The sequence below is a fragment of the Lethenteron reissneri genome, chromosome 69 (assembly GCF_015708825.2).
Source record: "Lethenteron reissneri isolate LAM-NWPU_2019-01 chromosome 69, ASM1570882v1, whole genome shotgun sequence".
NCBI lineage: Eukaryota > Metazoa > Chordata > Hyperoartia > Petromyzontiformes > Petromyzontidae > Lethenteron > Lethenteron reissneri.
This window is the reverse complement of record NC_083847.1, coordinates 6,455,618-6,477,644: the sequence shown is the minus strand read 5'-3', so window position 1 is coordinate 6,477,644 and position 22,027 is coordinate 6,455,618. Positions and strand designations below refer to the sequence as shown.

Sequence of the window (22,027 nt, the reverse complement as noted above, 5' to 3'; positions counted from 1 at the left end):
CCAAATCTACAGCAGCAGGCGTAGTCAGGGTCGGGATGGAACCCACGACCTCCTGCGTACCAGGCGAGGTAGTCAACATCTCCTAGCCACCGTGATGATGATGAGAGAGATACAAACTCCAAATCTACAGCAGCAGGCGTAGTCAGGGTCGGGATGGAACCCACGACCTCCTGCGTACCAGGCGAGGTAGTTAACATCTCCTAGCCACTGTGATGATGATGATGATGAGAGAGAGACGCAGACTCCAAATCTACAGCAGCAGCAGGTGTCGTCAGGGTCGGGATGGAACCCACGACCTCCTGCGTACCAGGCGAGGTAGTCACGGCTGCCTGGGTTTGGGGGGCTGTCACGTGGTGGTTAAATGAATGACGTCACTCGCTAGAGACGTCTAAGCCACGCGCTCACGAACAACGTGGACGTAACGGGCCGGCCTATACAACATCAACATCAACAACATCAACACCAACACCACCACTCCACCACCACCACTCCACCACCACCACTCCACCACCACCACTCCACCAACAACAACATCAACACCACCACCACTCCACCAACAACATCAAAAACACAACCACCACCACTCCACCAACAACAACACCACCACTCCACCAACAACAACATCAACAACCAACAACATCAACACCACCAACAACAATATTAACAACACCACCACTCCACCAACAACAACACCATCACCACTCCACCAACATCAACAACACCAACACCACCACTCCACCACCACCACCACTCCACCACTCCAGCAACAACATCAACAACAACACCATCACCACTCCACCACCACCAACAACAACACTACCACCACTCCACCACCACCACCACTCCACCCCCAACACACCACCACCACTCCAGCAACAACACCACCACCAACACCATCACTCCACCACCAACACCACTCCACCAACAACAACAGCACCACCACCACTCCACCACCAACAACACCACCACCAACACCACCACCACTTCAGCAACAACATCAACAACACCACCACCACCACTCCACCAACACCACCACTACCACCACTTCACCACCACCACCACTCCACCACCACCACCACTCCACCACCACTCCACCACCACCACCAACACCACTCCACCAACACCACCAACACCACCACCAACACCACCACTCCACCAACAACATCAACAACAACACCACCACTCCACCAACACCACCAACAACACCACCACCACCACTCCACATACAACACCACCACCACCACCACTCCACCACCACTCACACCACCACCACCACTCACTCCACTAACTCCACCACCACTCACACCACCAACAACATCACCACCACCACCACTACCACTCCACCACCACCACTCCACAACCACCACTAACAACACCACCACCACTCCACCACCACCAACACCACCACCACCACTCCACCACCACCACCACTCCACTACCACCACTCCACCACTACCAACACCACCACCACTCCACCACCACCACTCCACCACCACCAACACCACCACTCCACTACCACCACTCCACCACCACCAACACCACCACTCCACCACCACCACTCCACCACCACCAACACCACCACTCCACTACCACCACTCCACCACCACCAACACCACCACTCCACCACCACCAACACCACCACTCCACCACCACCACCACGACGCATCACGAGTACAGAGTGGTTGTGATTAGTCGCCAGCGCTATCTCACGCGTGGTGGAGTCAGCGTGCTGGCAGCACCTTCACGGCGATGTCGCTGCCACAGGAGCCACGGGGAGTCGCGCGGAGCCACCAGGAGCCACTAGGAGCAACAGAGAGCTACCAGGAGCCACAGGGAGCCACCAGGAGCCACAGGGAGCCACCAGGAGCCACTAGGAGCCACAGAGAGCTACCAGGAGCCACAGGGAGCCACCAGGAGTCGCAGGGAGCCGCGTGGAGCCACCAGGAGCCACAGGGAGCCACCAGGAGCCACAGAGACACAGAGAGCCGCGTGGAGCCACCAGGAGCCGCGTGGAGCCACCAGGAGCCACCAGGAGCCACAGGGAGCCACCAGGAGCCACAGAGACACAGAGAGCCGCGTGGAGCCACCAGGAGTCGCGTGGAGCCACCAGGAGCCGCGTGGAGCCACCAGGAGCCACCAGGAACCGCGTGGAGCCACCAGGAGCCGCAGGGAGCCGCAGAGAGCTACCAGGAGCAGCAGGGAGCCACTAGGAGCCACCAGGAGTCGCGTGGAGCCACAGGGAGCCACAGAGAGCCACCAGGAGCCACGGGGAGCCACCAGGAGCCGGAGGGAGTCTCTACGGGGCTCCCCGTCCAAAGCGAGGCGACCTCGCGGTGACGTCACCTGCCCTACGTCACAGCCGCCATCATCTGGCGCGTCATCGGTGTCGTCACAGCCGCGGCGGGCTGTGAGTGGTTGGTGCGTCTTGTGGGGGGGGGGGTGGGGCCCTGAACGTGAATGGGGGGGGGGGGGCGGCTGTGTGCTGGCCAAGGCGACTCACTTGCAGTGAGAAGAGTCACGCGAGAGGGGGGGGGGGGGGCCCTGAACATGAATGTGGGAGGGCTGTGTGTGGGCCAAGGCGACTCACCTACAACGCGGGGAGCTACGAGAGGGAGGTGGGGGCCCTGAACGTGAATGTGTGTGGGGGGGGGGGCTGTGTGTGGGCCAAGACGACTCACTTGCAGTGAGGGGAGTCACGAGGGGGGGGCCCTGAACGTGAATGTGTGTGGGGGGGGGCTGTGTGCTGGCCAAGGCGACTCACTTGCAGTGTGCGGAGTCACGAGGGGGGGGGCCCTGAACGTGAATGTGGGGGGCGGCTGTGTGCTGGCCAAGGCGACTCACTTGCAGTGAGGAGAGTCACGAGGGGGGGGGGGGGGGTGGCAACGCAGCTGCATCAAAATCGGGGCCCTTTAAATCGTTGATTTGAAGCTTTCGTGACTGCAGGAATCCACTCTCTTTGGTTCTTTCGGTAAAGTCCGCGTAGTTCGACGTTTCGATCGCAGTCCTCATCAGGTGGAACACCCGCAGATGGTGTTGCGATCGAAACGTCGCGATTTGTTTGAACACATTTCTCCTGCTGCGGAGGGGAGGGAGCTGGTGTAGGAACACGTTGTTGGGTTGCTCGGTCAATGGCCTGCAGGGTCAACGGCGGCGTGGTGTATTCCGCAAATATGCCCGACTGTGAGGGCGGGCACAAGCCGGCGTGAGTAGGTTAAACGTTGAGTTTTATAAGGGCACCACGGGGTGACCAGCCCCTCCACACCCCTCCCCACCCAGCCCCACCCCTCCCACCCAGCCCCACCCCTCCCTACCCCTCCCCACCCAGCCCCACCCCCCACCCTCCCCACCCCACCCAGCCCCACCCCTCCCCACCCCACCCAGCCCCACCCCTCCCCACCCCACCCCTCCCCACCCAGCCCCACCCCTCCCCACCCAGCCCCACCCCGCCCCTCCCAGCCCCACCCCTCCCCACCCAGCCCCACCCCTCTCCACCCCTCCCCACCCAGCCCCACCCCTCCCCACCCAGCCCCACCCCTCCCCACCCAGCCCCACCCCTCTCCACCCCTCCCCACCCAGCCCCACCCCTCCCCACCCAGCCCCACCCCTCCCCACCCAGCCCCACCCCTCCCGTTACGCAACCGATGAAAAGATAATGCCGCTCGACTGATTCGGAGTGAGACCTCTGCTGTTAAACTGGAGCTGGTCATGAGCACACTGCCCAGGTATGGGAAACTCTCCACTCTCTCCACAACTGCCCCATCACCCATTGGGAGTTGTGGGGGTGGAGTGTCCGATGGTACAAAATACCCAGGCAGGTGCTTAGTTTTGGTGGGGCTGATGGTAAGGCCCCACCTCTTAGTGGCACACTCCAGTCTCAGCAGCAGCGTCTCCAACTCCTCCTCTGAATGAGCAGCTATTACCAAATCATCGGCATACATAACGTGGTTGACCAATAGGGAGCCATCCCTTGACAATCGGCACCACATCCAAGGCACCCACTCATGTGGCTCGGGGCATCGTTGCTGTTGTTGTTCTGGTGGAGCCAGCAGACCCACATGGCACCGTAATTCTAGTTTTGAAGTTTTCGTGACTGCAAGGATTCTTACGTGGGTAACCTACGTGACTTCACCGAAAGAACTAAGAGTACACATGGCACCGGTGTAGGATCGCGTGGCGTGGCACGGCTCGGCATCTAGTGTGCTGATCTTAAAGGTGCATCGAAAAATGTTGATACTCCGACTGATGCTCCTGCTGTTGTGGAGTAGGCCTCGGCAAGGTAAGGTAAAAGTGTAAAAACAACGAGCCTACCTTTACCCTACCTTTTACCTTACACAATACAATCACTCTACCCTACCTTGTACCCTTTAGCAGGTAAGGTAAAAGGTAAAAATTAATCCGTAAAAACAAAGTTTTTCACTATAAATCCTTTATATGCGTGGCGGCTAGAGTCCTCTCGTCCTCTGGCTTGAGATGGCTGCCACCTATGGGTCAGATGATTGCCTGGCACCATTAAGCAATTGGTAATTAAATATAAAAAAAAAATCCTAAATAGTGTAAAGTTATGGAAAAAATTTACGAAAATTAATTGTCACGCACAACGAGTCTGTGTGCAAAATGTCAGCTCGATTGGATCACGGGAAGTGGGTTAAAACACGACCGAAAGATTTGCACGGTCGTAAGCGCGCAAGCAAGCAAGCAAGTGAACTTAATAAAGGATTTAATAAGTATAACCCGTAAAAACAAAGTTTTTCACTCTAAATCCTTTATATGCGTGGCGGCTAGAGTCCTCTCGTCCTCTGGCTTGAGATGGCTGCCACCTATGGGTCAGATGATTGTCTGCAGTATTAAGCAATTGGTAATTAAATATTTAATTTGTTTTCCCTAAACAGTGTAAAATTTTGGAATTATTTTTTTTCACGAACATTAATTGTCACACACAACGAGTCAGTGTGCAAAATGTCAGCTCGATTGGATCACGGGAAGTGGGTTAAAAAACGACCGAAAGGTTTGCACGGTCGTAAGCAAGCAAGCAAGCACGCAAGCAAGCGAACTTAATATAAAGGATTTAAAAAGCAACGAGCCTACCCTTTACCCTTACCCCGGTAAAAAGGGTACAATTACCTTACCTTGCGGAGGCCTATCAGTGGAGTGACTCATGCAGCCAGCTATGGCTGCAGAGTTTGGTGGTAGTACATGTTATGTCGTTTATTGTGAAAATTCGGTCACAGTTCCTATGATCACTGTTTCGTTGCTTTTATGGCTTTATTTTCGTAAATTAAAAAAAGTTTTTTTGGTTTGGCCATGTTTGTTTGTTGTAGTACAGAGTTAGACTGATGGCCTTAATCTAAGTTGTCTTGTTGTTGTTGTTTTACTTGCATCCCACTGGGATTTTTGCACACAGCGTTGGTGTACGGTGCTTTTCCTGCAATATTTTATTGGATTTTCTGTTTGCACTCAGTCACATAGTCACGTTTTCTTGTTCATGTTTTTTCTTTCTGTTTGTTGCGGTTGCACCCGATTCAAGAGCCGAATGGCTCACAGGGCTACACCTAATACATGAATCTTCTTGGTTCTTTCGGTAAAGTCACGTAGAAGGGAAGTAATAAAATAATAAAACATAATAAAACAATTCTCACGACGTTTCGGCCACAACGCAAGCAGCCGTCCTCAGGTGTGCCGTTTCATTCAGACGCTGTCGCCTCGATAGACCTGGTTTCACCTGAGGACGGCTGCTTGCGTTGTGGCCGAAACATCGTGAGAATTGTATTTTATTATGTTTTATTTTTATTATTTTATTACTTCCCTTCTACGTGATGACTTTACCGAAAGAACCAAGAAGATGAATCCCTGCTGCAGTCACGAAAGCTTTACATCGAAATCTAATAAATGAACTTGAAATTAACTTGAACGGCTCCGAGGTTGTTTTTTGTGTCGGCACACAAGGAGGAGGAGGAACGCGTTTCGACAAAGGCCGAGAATTGCCGCACGGACAGAGTTCCGAGGGCTCCACAGGCCTCGTCGTGTTTACAAAATAGCCGGGGCAGGTTTTTAGTTTTGTTAGACAACACCCACCCCCACCCCACCCAGTTCCGTGACCAACCACCAGAGGTCGCAAACGGGTTTTGATTCCTTACCCGTACCCGGCCGCACTAGGGTCGCAAACGGGTACCCGTACCCGGCCGGGTACGGGTAGCCGGGTGTCGGGTAGGGTACGGGTATCGGGTACCCCGGTTGCGACCTCTGCCAACCACCGATTTGTTAAAAGAACATTTTTTTAACCAAAAACGCCCCCAAACAAAACACGAAAAACACCGATCGGGAGTTGTGGTTGCTGTTTGTTTCCCTGTCAAAAGATCAATTTTTATTGGTGACTTCGAGTTTTAACAGGAGGAGGAGGAGGAGGTTTTTGGGGGGGCCGTGCGGCACCACAAGCTGTGGTACCACCGTCAGTTCGTCTCGTGATATTCACACCGCGACGAAGCGACTAACACTGGTCAACAAAAAAAAACGTGTTTTTCTGGCCTGGACTTTTGCAGCTGTTCTAGACTCATTTCAGGGTGCCGATTCCAAATCTGATCTCAGATTTGTTCTATCGCATCTCATTTTTATGCTATCGGCATACCCCGTTTTCATTGATTTTACCCGATAATTAACTCTGTCACTTATGATTGCAAGTTGTTGCGAGTCGGTGATTGCTTTAGTGTTAAAATATGGTGCTGGTATTTTTAGGATAGTGTGTTTACAATATTATTTCATGTAGATATCCATATTTATTTAATATTTTTCTTCTGCAGTTTTTTATTCAAAATGCAATATTTTATATCTCAAAAACCTGATATGATAGACAAAAACTGATGCCAGATTTTGAATCAGCACCCCAAAATTACCTTTAAAACGTTGGAAAACTTTATGCCAAAAAAAGTGTGTTGACCAGTGTTATTCACGTTTTCCCGTATCGCGCAGGCGATGCCATTTGTTTTGTCGCTGGAAAACGAATTCGTTTGCAAATGTCCCGCGGTCGACACCCACCACCCCACTACCCCCCCACTACCACCTCACTACCACATCACCACCACATTACCCCATCACCACCCCAAAATCTTTCCCGCGGATATTCGCCACGACATTGAGAGGAGAAATCCTGAATGGAATTGCAAAGCACCACCACCAACAACAACACCAACAACAACAAAATGACCAAAAAACACCACCACCACCGCCCCCCCTAAACCTGACTTTTAACAACGCATCGAATCACATGGGGGGGGGAGGGGGTAAGAAGGCTGGGCGACAATCGTTCGTGACGCGCCAAACTTCTTCACGCCACTGGATCAAAAGTGGCTCCCTGGTGGAACGAGCCCAAAAACCAGCAAAACAAAAAAAGACAAAACCGACAACGTCCCACGAAAACCCCGGCCGTGTGGCCCACGCCGCTGGTTCGTGCACGAGCAGAGGCCTCCAGACAGAGGCCTCCAGACAGAGGCCTCCAGACAGAGGCCTCCAGACAGAGGCCTCCAGACAGAGGCCTCCAGACAGAGGCCTCCAGACAGAGGCCTCCAGACAGAGGCCTCCAGACAGAGGCCTCCAGACAGAGGCCTCCAGACAGAGGCCTCCAGACAGAGGCCTCCAGACAGAGGCCTCCAGACAGAGGCCTCCAGACAGAGGCCTCCAGACAGAGGCCTCCAGACAGAGGCCTCCAGACGGAGGCGTCCAGACGGAGGCGTCCAGACGGAGGCGTCCAGACGGAGGCCTCCAGACGGAGGCCTCCAGTCGTAGGCCTCCAGGCGGAGGCCTCCAGGCGGAGGCCTCCAGGCGGAGGCGTCCAGGCGGAGGCGTCCAGGCGGAGGCGTCCAGGCGGAGGCCTCCAGGCGGAGGCCTCCAGGCGGAGGCCTCCAGGCAGAGGCCTCCAGGCAGAGGCCTCCAGGCAGAGGCCTCCAGGCAGAGGCCTCCAGGCAGAGGCCTCCAGACAGAGGCCTCCAGACAGAGGCGTCCAGACAGAGGCGTCCAGACAGAGGCGTCCAGACAGAGGCGTCCAGACAGAGGCGTCCAGACAGAGGCGTCCAGACAGAGGCCTCCAGACAGAGGCGTCCAGACAGAGGCCTCCAGACAGAGGCCTCCAGACAGAGGCCTCCAGACAGAAGCCTCCAGACAGAAGCCTCCAGACAGAGGCGTCCAGACAGAGGCCTCCAGACAGAGGCGTCCAGACAGAGGCGTCCAGGCAGAGGCGTCCAGGCAGAGGCCTCCAGGCAGAGGCGTCCAGACAGAGGCCTCCAGACAGAGGCCTCCAGACAGAGGCCTCCAGACAGAGGCCTCCAGACAGAGGCCTCCAGACAGAGGCCTCCAGACAGAAGCCTCCAGACAGAGGCCTCCAGACAGAGGAGTCCAGACAGAGACCTCCAGACAGAGGCCTCCAGACAGAGGCCTCCAGACAGAGGCCTCCAGACAGAAGCCTCCAGACAGAAGCCTCCAGACAGAAGCCTCCAGACAGAAGCCTCCAGACAGAGGCCTCCAGACAGAGGCGTCCAGACAGAGGCGTCCAGACAGAGGCGTCCAGACAGAGGCCTCCAGGCAGAGGCATCCAGACAGAGGCCTCCAGACAGAGGCCTCCAGACCAACGCAGAGGTCGCAAACGGGTTTTGATTCCCGTACCCGGCCGCACCAGGGTCGCAAACGGGTACCCGTACCCGGCCGTACCCGTACCCTACCCGTACCCGGCCGGGTACGGGTATCGGGTACCCGGTTGCGACCTCTGGACCAACGCCTTTGGGTCACGGCGAACGGCAGCGGAGGTCGCAACATTTCGGAGCCGCAAAAAAAAACGTTGCGGGTAGCGGGCGGCACCACCACCACCGTCGTCGGCAGGGTCGGGCCGGGTCGATCGGGCGTCGAACTTCTCCCGCCACCGTGCGGAAGCCACCAGCCGGGAACAAATCGCGAGTCTCGCTCGATAAAACCACCCCATCGGCAAATTGAAACTGGGGTGGTCGGAGAACAACCGGCCGCTTGCGAGGAGAGACGAGAAATCCTCCCCCCCCCCCCCCCACCGCCCCCCCCCAAACTGGGAGAGCACTTGGAAAGACCGTGGACGTAATGCGATCTTCTTCTTCTTCCATATTTCCGACAAATCCGACGTCCCACCACCATTAAATTACTCTACAATCGGACACACACACATCGCCGCCGCCGCCGCCAGATACAGCAGATATGCCACCAGACACAGACAAAGGTCGCCTCCATCGTCCCACCCGCCCGTGTAGCCTCAACAGGCTGTTGGGGCAAGTGCTGCTAGCGAGTAGCACCTACGAAGGCCGGCACGGCCGCACGAGTGGGACGGGCGGCCAACGCACCAGGTACGCACAGAGCCTCTGTCTCACCTCGTGGCGATGTTTACACAGCGCACCGCACACGCACAGAGCCGGGCGCATCGCACGCGCACAGCAGCTAATGCTATTTATACAAAAAATAAAGGCAACAGCGAAGCCGCAAAACGAAACTTGCCCTTAAATCTCCCACGTTCAGATTCCCCGACGACAAGTTGACGAGAACGACAGCCCAACACAGTCCACGGACACCCGGTTCGTGGATTAGAAAGCCGGAGAGGGCGGAATGCCGATATCACTTGTATCCTCTCGGTTTGCACCGTCAGCCTCGGAGGAACATTTCCGTCAAGGCGAATCGAAGTGTCGATCCCCCACACAAAAACAAAGATCACCCCCCCCTCCCGTGTAGCCTCTAACAGACTGTTGGGGCAAGTGCTGTTAGCGAGCACCTCCGAAGGCCGCCGCTGCGGCACACGAGGGGGGTGAGTGGCCATCACCGCACCGGGTACTCATTTTGAGGCCGAGTCGACCTAGGGGAGGCCCGGGACCGGTTCAGATAACCGTCACCGGTGGCGTTGGCCGTGAGCGGGAATCGAACCCGGGTCGCCGGGTTCGTAGCGCGGCGTGGCGCTAACCGTTATGCCACCGCTCCCCACGCACCGCACGCACCACACCGCACGCACCACACGCACAAGCGCACAAGCGCACGCGCGATTTTAACCGCATAAACCCCGCGAGTCAAACGACCGCCTGTTAATCTAAGAGTCGATTCGCGAGGCGCCCGCCCCCACCGGCGGACTCGAGAGGCCGGGAGCCAGAGGTCGCAACCGGGTACCCCATACCCGTACCCTACCCTATACCCGTACCCTACCCGATACCCGTACCCTACCCGATACCCGTACCCTACCCGATACCCGTACCCTACCCGATACCCGTACCCTACCCCATACCCGTACCCTACCCCATACCCGTACCCTACCCCATACCCGGCTACCCGTACCCGATACCCGTACCCTACCCGATACCCGGCTACCCGTACCCGTACCCTACCCCATACCCGTACCCTACCCGATACCCGTACCCTACCCCATACCCGGCTACCCGTACCCGATACCCGTACCCTACCCCATACCCGTACCCGTACCCGATACCCGTACCCTACCCCATACCCGTACCCTACCCCATACCCGTACCCTACCCCATACCCCATACCCGTCTGTGTCGTTTTATTGTTGTCTTGCCCCAGGGCACACGTGGCCCGCCCACTTCCTTCTGACACCGAGACGTTTTGTGGCACGGCATGTTCAGTGCTTCATATTGGTGCTCTCTGACCCCAGGGCAGAGGTCGCAACCGGGTACCCGATACCCGTACCCTACCCGTTTGCGACCCTGGTGTGGCCGGGTACGGGTACGGGTAGGCCGTGAGTCACTGGTGAGTAACCGTGATTGTCACTCATTTCGGGTAGGGTACGGGTAGGGAACGGGTACCCGTAACCCGGCCGGGTGCGGGTACAGGTACCCATTTGCGACCCTGGTGCAGCCGGGTACGGGTAAGGAATCAAAACCCGTTTGCGACCTCTGCCAGGAGCACAAATCATCACGAGGGTAGCCGGGGAGGGGGGGAGGGGGGGAGGGGGGGGGCGGGGGGGGCTACTCGGCGCTGGCCGCGTGTTCGCGAAGACGAGCGTGGCGTTGACGGGGTGGAGGGTCCGGGGCGAGGTACTCGGGTGGGAATGTGGCCACGCGGCGGTCCGGTTCACGATGAAACTAAAACAACGACGACGACAACGACGACGTCGCCGCGGGGAAAATAAAGACAAAGATCCCCTCCCCCGCCGCTACCTCCCGCCCGTGTAGCCTGTCACAGACTGTAATGGCAAGTTCTGTTAGCGCGCAGCAGCAGCAGCTGTGAAAGACGGTTCGGATAATCGTCACCGGTGTTGGCCTTGAGAGCAGGAATCGAACCTGGGTAGCCGGGTTCATAGCGCGGCGTGCTAACCGCTACACCACCGCTCCCCTACACACTACACACACACGTACCACATACAGACACACACTACACGTACACACACCACACATACTACACGCACACTACACACACACACACACACACACACTACACACTCCACACACACGTACACACACCACACACACACACACGACGCACACGAAACACCCCACAATGCCACCGAATTAACCAGATCGCAAACTCAGCGGCGTGCGAGGTGACGGCGGCGGTGGGGGGGGGCGGGTTCACAGCGAGCCCGAGTCCGATCCCCGTTCCTCGGGGTGACGTCGGCAGAAGGCGACGATGCCCTCGGCGCAGTCCTTTCGGGATCGATTCCCTCCCCTGCGTCAACGGCAATCCGCGGGGTGCGGAGCGGCCGACGCTTTTCACGACGGGGAAATAAAAAAAAGGAAACGCAGCCGCGCAAACGTAGCACGAGACGCCGTCGACGGCCTTGCCCGCGAGCCCACGGACACAACGGGCGGTCCGTGCGCGCGGGGGGGGCCCGCAGACCGAACCGTTTCAACACGAGTAAAAGTTAAGACGAAAAGGAAAAAAGACGCTAAAGTATAAACCTCCCCCCACGCCGCCCGCTCAATTCTCCGTCTCCTTCATTTCGTGCTCCTCTTTCTGGTGCCTCTTCATGAAGTAGCGGTTCTGGAAGGCGGTGCCGCACACTTTGCACGCGTACGGCTTCTCCCCGCGGTGCGTGCCCCTGTGCAGCTTGAGGTCGTGCACTCGCGAAAACCCCTTGCCGCACTCCTTGCACACGTGCGGGCGCTCCCCGGTGTGCACGCGCTGGTGGATCTTGAGGTCGGTGACGCTGGCGAACATCTTCTCGCACGCCGTGCACACGTACGGCCTCTCGCCCGTGTGCGTCATGCGGTGCTTCTTGAGGTTGGTGACCCGCGAGAAACCCTTGCCGCACTCGTCGCACACGTGCGACCACTCGCCCGTGTGCATCTCCAGGTGCTCGCGCAGAGTCGACGTCTGCGAGAAGCGCTTGCCGCACTCGCCGCACGCGTGCGGACGCTCCCCCGTGTGGGTGCGACGGTGCTTCTTGAGGTTGGAGACGCTGGAGAAGCCCTTGCCGCAGTCGTCGCAGGAGTGGGGCCTCTCCCCCGTGTGCGTCCGCCTGTGCTCCTTGAGCGTCGACGCCTGCGAGAACGCCCGCCCGCACTCGTCGCAGGCGTGCGGGCGCTCCCCCGAGTGAGTGCGCCGGTGCGTCTTGAGGCTCGAAACGCTCGCGAAGCCTCGCCCGCACTCGTCGCACGCGTGCGGTCGCTCGCCGGCGTGCGTGCCCACGTGCCGCTTGAGGCTCGACAGCTGCGCGAAGCCCTTGCCGCAGTGGGGGCACGCGTGCGGACGCTCGCCCGTGTGGGTCATGCGGTGCTTGCGGAGCTTCTGGACGCGCGCGAAGCCCTTGCCGCACTCGTCGCACACGTGCGGCCACTCGCCAGTGTGCGTCGCCTGGTGGTCGCGCAGCGTCGACAGCAGCGGGAAGCTCTTGCCGCAGTCGCCGCACGCGTACGGCCGCTCGCCCGAGTGCGTGCGGCGGTGGCGCTGCAGCGTGCGCTCGTTGGCGAACAGCTTGCCGCATTCGGGGCACTCGGGCTGCTGCTGCTGCTGCTGCTGGTGCTGCTGGTGCAGCTGATCGTGATCGTCGAGAAGGTCTGCAGGGCGGACAAGGAAGACGTCACGGACACTGAACCGCGGCGAGCCACCCCAGCGGGTTCGACCGCGACGTTTAAACGCGCGCGCGAGGGGGCAGCAGCAGCAGCAGCGGCAACAGCAAATGTTTTGCTAGAAAGCAGCTGGGCTAGGGGAAATTGGCGTGTTTTTTTTTGATCGGCCGCGTAATTTTTTTTTATTTATCAAGCCGACGAGAGCGATTTGCTCACCTGACCTGCGCTTTGCACCGCTATCGTGCCGCTGTGCTGTTTGGTGTGTCCACGTTCTGACCCCCGTGCCCCCCTAACCGGCTGTGCGTTGGAGAGCAAGGCCACAACATTTACAATCCGGGCGCAACGTTTCGCCAGTGACTACAACCAGCTTCATCAGGCGACGGGCAGATTGGGCTGTGCGAGTTACGAATTGGCCACGTTCTGTTTAGCTGACAAAGCTTTACTATAATAATAATAAGGTTTTTTTTTCCTTTTTTTCTGGCAACATAACTGAAACTGACCTCTCACCCCGTCTCTAAGAGACCCAAACTGCCCGTGACCTCTCCCCAGTCTCTAAGAAACCCAAACTCCCACCGTGACCTCTCACCCCGTCTCAAAGAGACCCAAACTGCCCGTGACCTCTCCCCAGTCTCTAAGAGACCCAAACTCCCACCGTGACCTCTCACCCCGTCTCTAAGAGACCCAAACTCCCCGTGACCTCTCCCTCGTCTCTAAGAGACCTCAAACTCCCCGTGACCTCTCCCCCGTCTCTAAGAGACACAAACTCCCACCGTGACCTCTACCCCGTCTCTAAGAGAACCAAACTCCCACCGTGACCTCTACCCCGTCTCTAAGAGACCCAAACTCTCACCGTGACCTCTCACCCCGTCTCTAAGAGACCCAAATTCTCACCGTGACCTCTACCCCCGTCTCTAAGAGACCCAAACTCCCCGTGACCTCTCCCTCGTCTCTAAGAGACCCAAACTCCCCGTGACCTCTCACCCGTCTCTAAGAGACCCAAACTCCCCGTGATCTCTCCCTCGTCTCTAAGAGACCCAAACTCCCCGTGACCTCTCACCCGTCTCTAAGAGACCCAGACTCCCACCGTGACCTCTCCCTCGTCTCTAAGAGACCCAAACTCTCACCGTGACCTCTCCCTCGTCTCTAAGAGACTCAAACTCCCACCGTGACCTCTCCCCCGTCTCTAAGAGACCCAAACTCCCACCGTGACCTCTCCCTCGTCTCTAAGAGACCCAAACTCTCCCCGTGACCTCTCCCCCGTCTCTAAGAGACCCAAACTCCCACCGTGACCTCTCCCCCGTCTCTAAGAGACCCAAACTCCCACCGTGACCTCTCACCCCGTCTCTAAGAGACCCAAACTCTCACCGTGACCTCTCACCCCGTCTCTAAGAGACCCAAACTCTCACCGTGACCTCTCACCCCGTCTCTAAGAGACCCAAACTCTCACCGTGACCTCTCCCTCGTCTCTAAGAGACCCAAACTCCCACCGTGACCTCTCACCCCGTCTCTAAGAGACCCAAACTCTCACCGTGACCTCTCACCCCGTCTCTAAGAGACCCAAACTCTCACCGTGACCTCTCCCTCGTCTCTAAGAGACCCAAACTCTCACCGTGACCTCTCACCCCGTCTCTAAGAGACCCAAACGCTCACCGTGACCTCTCACCCCGTCTCTAAGAGACCCAAACTCTCACCCGTGACCTCTCCCCCGTCTCTAAGAGACCCAAACTCCCACCGTGACCTCTCCCCCGTCTATAAGAGACCCAAACTCCCCGTGACCTCTCCCCTGTCTCTAAGAGACCCAAACTCCCACCGTGACCTTTCACCCCGTCTCTAAGAGACCCAAACTCTCACCGTGACCTCTCACCCGTCTCTAAGAGACCCAAACTCTCACCGTGACCTCTCACCCCGTCTCTAAGAGACTCAAACTCCCACCGTGACCTCTCACCCGTCTCTAAGAGACCCAAACTCTCAACGTGACCTCTCACCCCGTCTCTAAGAGACCCAAACTCCCACCGTGACCTCTCACCCCGTCTCTAAGAGACCCAAACTCTCCGTGACCTCTCCCTCGTCTCTAAGAGACCCAAACTCCCACCGTCACCTCTCCCTTGTCTCTAAGAGACCCAAACTCCCCGTGACCTCTCACTCATCTCTAAGAGACCCAAACTCCCACCGTGACCTCTCACCCCGTCTCTAAGAGACCCAAACTGCCCGTGACCTCTCCCTCGTCTCTAAGAGACCCAAACTCTCACCGTGACCTCTCACCCATCTATAAGAGACCCAAACTCCCCGTGACCAATCAAGATTGCAGGTGATCCCACCCACCCATCTCACAGCCTCTTCAGTCTGCTGCCGTCAGGGAGGAGACTGCGGAGTCTTCCAGCCAGGACCAGCAGGCTCAAAGACAGTTTCTTTCACCAGGCTGTCAGGAGACTCAACTCCCTCCCTGCTCTACCATCACTCCCCCCCTCTGCCCACCCACCCCCCTTTGCCCCCTGACCCCATCCCCCACACACACATTCACTCGTACATCCTGATCTCTGGACTGCACATTGCACTACATCACACTACCACACTGGTTTAAATATCTTATTTCTTTAAATACTTTATTTAAATAATATTTTACATTTTAAAAATTCTTGACTGTTGTTTATTTTAAGTTTATTACATTTTTGATTATTTATCTTGTGTTGATCGCCGATTGTTTATTGTTTATTTATGTCTGTTAATTGTGATTAATTTTTTAATTGCTTGGTTGCACCGTGGGACCAAGAGAGAGGACTGTAATTTCATCTGTGTTGTATGTCATGCATGTAACACACTTGACAATAAAGTGACTTTAAGACTTTTTTAAGACCTCTCACCCGTCTCTAAGAGACCCAAACTCCCACCGTGACCTCTCACCCCGTCTCTAAGAGACCCAAACTCTCACCGTGACCTCTCACCCGTCTCTAAGAGACCCAAACTCCCACCGTGACCTCTCACCCCGTCTCTAAGAGACCCAAACTCTCACCGTGACCTCTCCCCCGTCTCCCTCCGAGCTACTCACCGTCACCGTCACCGCTCTCCTCCACCTCCGCCGGGCTCCACGAGGAGTCCGTGGCCTCGTCCCTCGGCGAGTCTCCTCCAGACTTGGGCTTCGTGTCATACTCGTCGACTCCGATGACTGAAAAATGTCACATTCAGGCGAGGACGTTTTGGCTTTTTTTGTTTTAATAATATAATAATAATAGTTCAATTTGTAACGCGCGCAAATTTGCAGACGTAGTGGCCGCAACTCGGAGGCGCGGAGCCAAGCTCAGAGTCGCTCGAAAGCACGTGGTTGTAGAGGTGAGTGTTTAAGTCTCTCTTGAAGGAGGCGATTGAGGTGATGCTACGAATGTGCAGAGGGATATCGTTCCAGACTGTTGGGGCTGCCACCGAGAAGCGGCGCATAACGACGTTTCGATTGAAACACAAGCAATCATCATCGGGTATAAAAGAAATAGCAACACAAATCTAACCAGAAAACTATAGACGGACATATAAGCAGACAGACATCATAAAGATACACAGAGAGAGAGAACACGTATTGGCACAAAGAACCAAAGGGTATCTCCTATATTCTTAGGTTTTTTCGGTAAAGTCACGTAGGTAAAACATTAAAATTAATAAAAATAAAATAAAAATCACGACGTTTCGGAGGCAACACAAGCTTCCGTCTTCAGGTGGAACCGTCACAGCCACGACAGCCGTATCAAGTATCTCCTAAATTTCGATTTAAAGCTTTCGTGACTGCAGGGATTCATCTTCTTGGTTCTTTCGGTAAAGTCACGTAGTAGGGAAGTAATAAAATAATAAAAATAAAACATAATAAAATCATATAATAAAATAATATAATAATATTTTACTATGTTTTATTTTTATTATTTTATTACTTCCCGACTACGTGACTTTACCGAAAGAACCAAGAAGATGTATCTCCTAGCCACCACGACGCCCCCCCCGCCACCGTCACCTTCGCCCAGCGCACCGGCTCGGCAAATTGGCAACGCCATCCCTCACCCGTGGGTTCTTCCTCGCCGGCGCCGACCGGCGCCAGCGGAGCTCCGTGCGGCTCCCGCCACAGCGCGGGGCCCCTGGCGCCGGCCGGGCCGTGCGGGGCCGCCCGGCCCCGAGACATCCCGGCGGCGTCCATGCGAGCGGGGCCGTCCCCCCCACCTCAGCCGCTTCACAATCTGTCAGGTGGGAGACAGGGGGGGGGGGAGTGGGGGGGGGAGGGGGGGAGTGGGGGGAGGGGAGCGGGGGGGGGAGCAGGGGGGTGGGAGTGGGGGGAGGGGGGGGAGCAGGGGGGTGGGAGCGGGGGGGGGGAGCAGGGGGGAGGGGGGGGGAGTGGGGGGGAGCAGGGGGGAGGGGAGCGGAGGGAGGTTAGGTGGAGGTCCAGCAAAGCCATCATGGGCTCACAGTGAAGACTGAAACAGGAGAGAGGATTCATCTTCTTGGTTCTTTCGGTAAAGTCACATAGAAGGGAAGTAATAAAATAATAAAAATAAAATATTATTAAATAATTCTCACGACGTTTCGGCCACAACGCAAGCAGCCGTCCTCAGGTGGAGAACAGGTCTACCTACGTGACTTTACCGCACACAGACCTGTTCTTCACCTGAAGACGGCTGCTTGCGTTGTGGCCGAAACGTCGTGAGAATTATTTAATGTTTTATTTTTATTATTTTATTACTTCCCTTCTACGTGACTTTACCGAAAGAACCAAGAAGATGAATCCCTGCAGTCACGAAAGCTTTAAATCGAAAAGGAGAGAGGATGACATGGAGAGAGAGAGAGGGGGGGGGCGGGCGACTTGGAAAGAGAGATTGGACGACTCGGAGGAGGAACCACAGTCGAGCGAGAAGGCAGCAGCAGCAGCAGCAGCAGCAACCACGTGGTGAGTAGCCGGTGGTGAGTGTACTGGCAGTCGATAATGTCGACTTCTTCTTGGTTCTTTCAGGAATAAAAAATTACAATACTTTGCAAGCCCACTGGCTATCAACAAAGATTTGTTCGTCTTCTTGGTTCTTTCGGTAAAGTCACGTAGAAGGGAAATAATAAAAATAAAACATAATAAAATAATTCTCAGAGAATTAAAATAAAACATAATAAAATAATTGTCAGATAATTATTGTATTATGTTTTATTTTTATTATTTTATTATTTCCCTTCTACGCGACTTTACAGAAAGAACCAAGAAGATGTATCCCTGCAGTCACGAAAGCTTTAAATCGAAATGTTTGTCGCTCATTTCCCAACGTCTTGTCTCTTCTCACAATTCAAGTTCCTAGAATCAACCCACCCGCGCCTGCAACATGGCTTCATCCCAGAGGTCGCAATCAGGTACCCGATACCCGTACCCTTCCCGTACCCGGCTGGGTACGGGTAGGGTACGGCCGGGTACGGGTACCCGTTTGCGACCCTGGTGCGGCCGGGTACGGGTAAGGAATCAAAACCCGTTTGCGACCTCTGACCCCAGGGCAGACATGCCCCTCCCACTTCGTTGCGCCCGCAGAGGCTTTTTCTCTTGTGCCACACCAATTTTTGAGACCTTGAAAAAATTAACCCGTAAAAACAAAGTTTTTCACTATAAATCCTTTATATGCGTGGCATCGGTTTTATTTTATTATTCATTTCTGTTTTTCTTCAGTAAGAGTTTCATTTTTATCACATTGGTATTTTAAATTAAATATGAATTTTTTTTTTCCTAAAAAGTGGAACATTTTGGAAAAAAATTTTCACGAAAAGAAATTGTCACGCACAACGAGTCTGTGTGCAAAATGTCAGCTCGATTGGATTACGGGAAGTGGGTTAAAAAACGACCGAAAGATTTGCACGGTCGTAAGCGCGCAAGCAAGTGAACTTAATATAAAGGATTTAATAAGTATAACCCGTAAAAACCAAGTTTTTCACTATAAATCATTTATATGCGTGGCGGCTAGAGTCCTCTCGTCCTCTGGCTTGAGATGGCTGCCACCTATAGGTCAGATGATTGCATTGCACCATTAAGCAATTGGTAATTAAATATAATATTTTTGTCCTAAAAAGTGTAAAATTTTGGAAAAAAATTTTCACGAACATTAATTGTCACGCACAACGAGTCTGTGTGCAAAATGTCAGCTCGATTGGATCACGGGAAGTGGGTTAAAAAACGACCAAAAGATTTGCACGGTCCTAAGCAAGCAAGTGAACTTAATATAAAGGATTTAAAAATGGTTGCCTTAGGTGTCCGTCTCCCTCTTTCCTCCTGAAGACGCTCGCTTGTGTTGTGGTCGAAACGTCGTGGTTTTTGTTTTAAAATGTAGTATTTATTTTATTATTATTTTTATTATATCTTGTATTACTGAAAGAACCAAGAACAAGTAAACCCGTAAAAACAAAGTTTTTCAATCTAAATCCTTTATATGCGTGGCGGCTAGAGAGTTCTCGTCCTCTGGCTTGCGATGGCTGCCACCTATGGGTCAGATGATTGTCTGCCAGTATTAAGCAATTGGTAATTAAATATGTAATTTGTTTTCCCTAAAAAGTGTAAAATTTTGGGATTTTTTTTCACGAAAATTAATTGTCACGCACAACGAGTCTGTGTGGAAAATGTCAGCTCGATTGGATCACGGGAAGTGGGTTAAAAAACGACCGAAAGATTTGCACGGTCGTAAGCAAGCAAGCACGCAAGCAAGCGAACTTAATATAAAGGATTTAATAAGTCTACATTATAGACTGTCAGTACACTCACTCAGATTAAGAACCAGGCTACAGTCTACATTATAGGCTGCCAATACGCTCACCAAACTTAATACCCAGGCTACAGTCTACATTATAGACTGCCAGTACACTCGCTCCGATTAAGAACCAGGCTACAGTCTTTATTATAGACTAGCAGTACGGTCACTGTTTAATAACCATTGCTACAGTCTACATTAAAGACTGCCAATACACTCACTCCGATTAACAACCAGGCTACAGTCTATACCAATGTTTTTTTGCTATTTTGTATTTTATTGTCATCATTTTTTTATTAACTAATTTTTTTTTTCTATCTACGTGACTTTACCGAAAGAACCAAAAAATATGAATTCCTGCAGTCACGAAAGTTAAGTAAAAGTGTAGTAGCTCTGTTTCAGAATCGACCTGGTTATCACAAATGATAGGTCAATCAAGTGATGACTTATCATCATCATATCATGGAAATATACAGCAGCCAAATACTGTGAACGCGTGACGTTGATTTAAATGTGGAGGGAAAAAAATTAACCCCTAAAAACAAAGTTTTTCACTATAAATCCTTTATATGCGTGGCGGCTAGAGTCCTCTCGTCCTCTGGCTTGAGATGGCTGCCACCTATGGGTCAGATGATTGCCTGCCACCATTAAGCAATTGGTAATTAAATATAATTAATGTTTTCCTAAAAAGTGTAAAATGTAGGAAAAAATTTTTCACGAAAATAAATTGTCACGCACAACGAGTTTGTGTGCAAAATGTCAGCTCGATTGGATCACGGGAAGTGGGTTAAAAACGACCGAAAGATTTGCACGGTCGTAAGCGCGCAAGCAAGCAAGTGAACTTAATATAAAGTATTTAAAAACCGGAGGACTCGGAGAAAAATCCAAGCGACCACATGCAGAGAGAGAGATAAGCAAACTCCAAATTTCCAGATCTATGGGACCTTTTTCCAGCAGAAAAATGATGAAAAATCAAATAGAGGTCTTTACCGTGCCTTGCAAAAGGCATCCATTTGGTGCGTGAACATCTCAACACCTATTTTATTGCCAGAAAGGATTAAACTTATTCTCATGTTTTCCAAATCTACAGCAGCAGGCATCGTCAGGGTCGGGATCGAACCCACGACGACCTCCTGCACACCAGGCGAGGTAGTCAACATCTCCTAGTCACCGTGGCGCCCCCTGGGTGGGTGATTGGGTGGGTGGGTGGCTGGGTGACTGACTGGGTGACTGGGTGGGTGGGTGACTGACTGGGTGACTGGGTGGGTGGGTGACTGACTGGGTGACTGGGTGGGTGGGTGGGTGACTGACTGGGTGACTGGGTGGGTGGGTGGCTGGCTGACTGGCTGGGTGAGTGGCTGGGTGAGTGGGTGGGTGGCTGACTGGGTGGCTGGCTGGGTGGGTGGGTGGCTGAGTGGCTAGGTGGGTGGGGTGGCTGGGTGAGTGGGTGAGTGGGTGGGTGGCTGGGTGACTGGGTGGGTGGGTGACTGGGTGGGTGGCTGGGTGAGTGGGTGGGTGGCTGGGTGAGTGGGTGGGTGGCTGGGTGAGTGAGTGGGTGGCTGACTGGGTGGCTGACTGGGTGGCTGGCTGGGTGGGTGGCTGAGTGGCTGAGTGGCTGACTGGGTGGCTGGCTGGCTGGGTGGCTGACTGGGTGACTGGGTGGCTGGCTGGGTGGCTGACTGGGTGGGTGGCTGGGTGGCTGACTGGGTGGGTGACTGGGTAAATGAGTGACTGGCTGTCTGAGTGGCTGTCTGTCTGGGTGGCTTTGTGTGTGTCCCTCCCCTACCCATCGACTCGTATGGGAGACACCCGAGGGCTGCCTCCGGGTGGTGAACTCCTCACCTCGACCAGACGACTGCTTTGTGCAACGAAGTGGGAGAAGCCACCCCAAGTGACGGCGACGGTGGCGACGGTGGCGACGACGAGAGGAAGAAGAGGAGGAGGAGGAAGAGGAGGAGGAAGAGGAGGAGAAGGAGGGGGAACGAGCGGGGGGAGACGGCGAGCAGTGGGACTCAGGCGAGCAGCAGGAGGCGGGCAGCAGCAGCAGGAGGAGCAGGCCTCGTGACGTCACGAGTGGGGGGGGGGCAGGGGGGCGGGGCGGGCGGCTCGATGCGGCGCGAGACGCCTCACTTGACCCCCCCCTCCTCCCCCCTCTAAAGACAAAGGTCCCCCGGGTAGCCTCTAACAGACTGCAGGGGCAAGTGCTGTTAGCGAGCAGCACCTGTGAAGGCCGGCAAGGCACACGGGTGGCCAGCACCACGCAGGCCCGGCCGC

At 54.6% G+C, this 22,027-nt stretch overlaps 1 protein-coding gene across 1 annotated transcript; it reads right to left on the bottom strand.

The window, feature by feature from the left end:
• Positions 1–10,487: 10,487 nt before the first annotated feature.
• LOC133360518 (zinc finger protein 497-like) lies at positions 10,488–21,775 on the bottom strand. The gene is made up of 4 exons (XM_061579299.1): positions 21,596–21,775; positions 17,055–17,227; positions 16,060–16,176; positions 10,488–13,001 (listed from the first exon to the last, which is right to left on the bottom strand). Exons 2-4 carry the CDS (start codon positions 17,185–17,187, stop codon positions 11,923–11,925), a joined length of 1,329 nt encoding a protein of 442 aa, XP_061435283.1. The 5' UTR covers positions 17,188–17,227; positions 21,596–21,775; the 3' UTR covers positions 10,488–11,922.
• Positions 21,776–22,027: the final 252 nt, after the last annotated feature.

Bases quoted from the DNA above. Each gene is read 5' to 3' on its own strand.
- LOC133360518 (XM_061579299.1), bottom strand. From the start codon at position 17,187: ATGGACGCCGCCGGGATGTCTCGGGGCCGGGCGGCCCCGCACGGCCCG. The intron at 16,177-17,054 runs GTGAGGGATGGC...GACATTTTTCAG, and splicing joins CGGCGAGGAAGAACCCACGG to TCATCGGAGTCGACGAGTAT. The intron at 13,002-16,059 runs GTGAGTAGCTCG...TCCGCCCTGCAG, and splicing joins GGAGAGCGGTGACGGTGACG to ACCTTCTCGACGATCACGAT.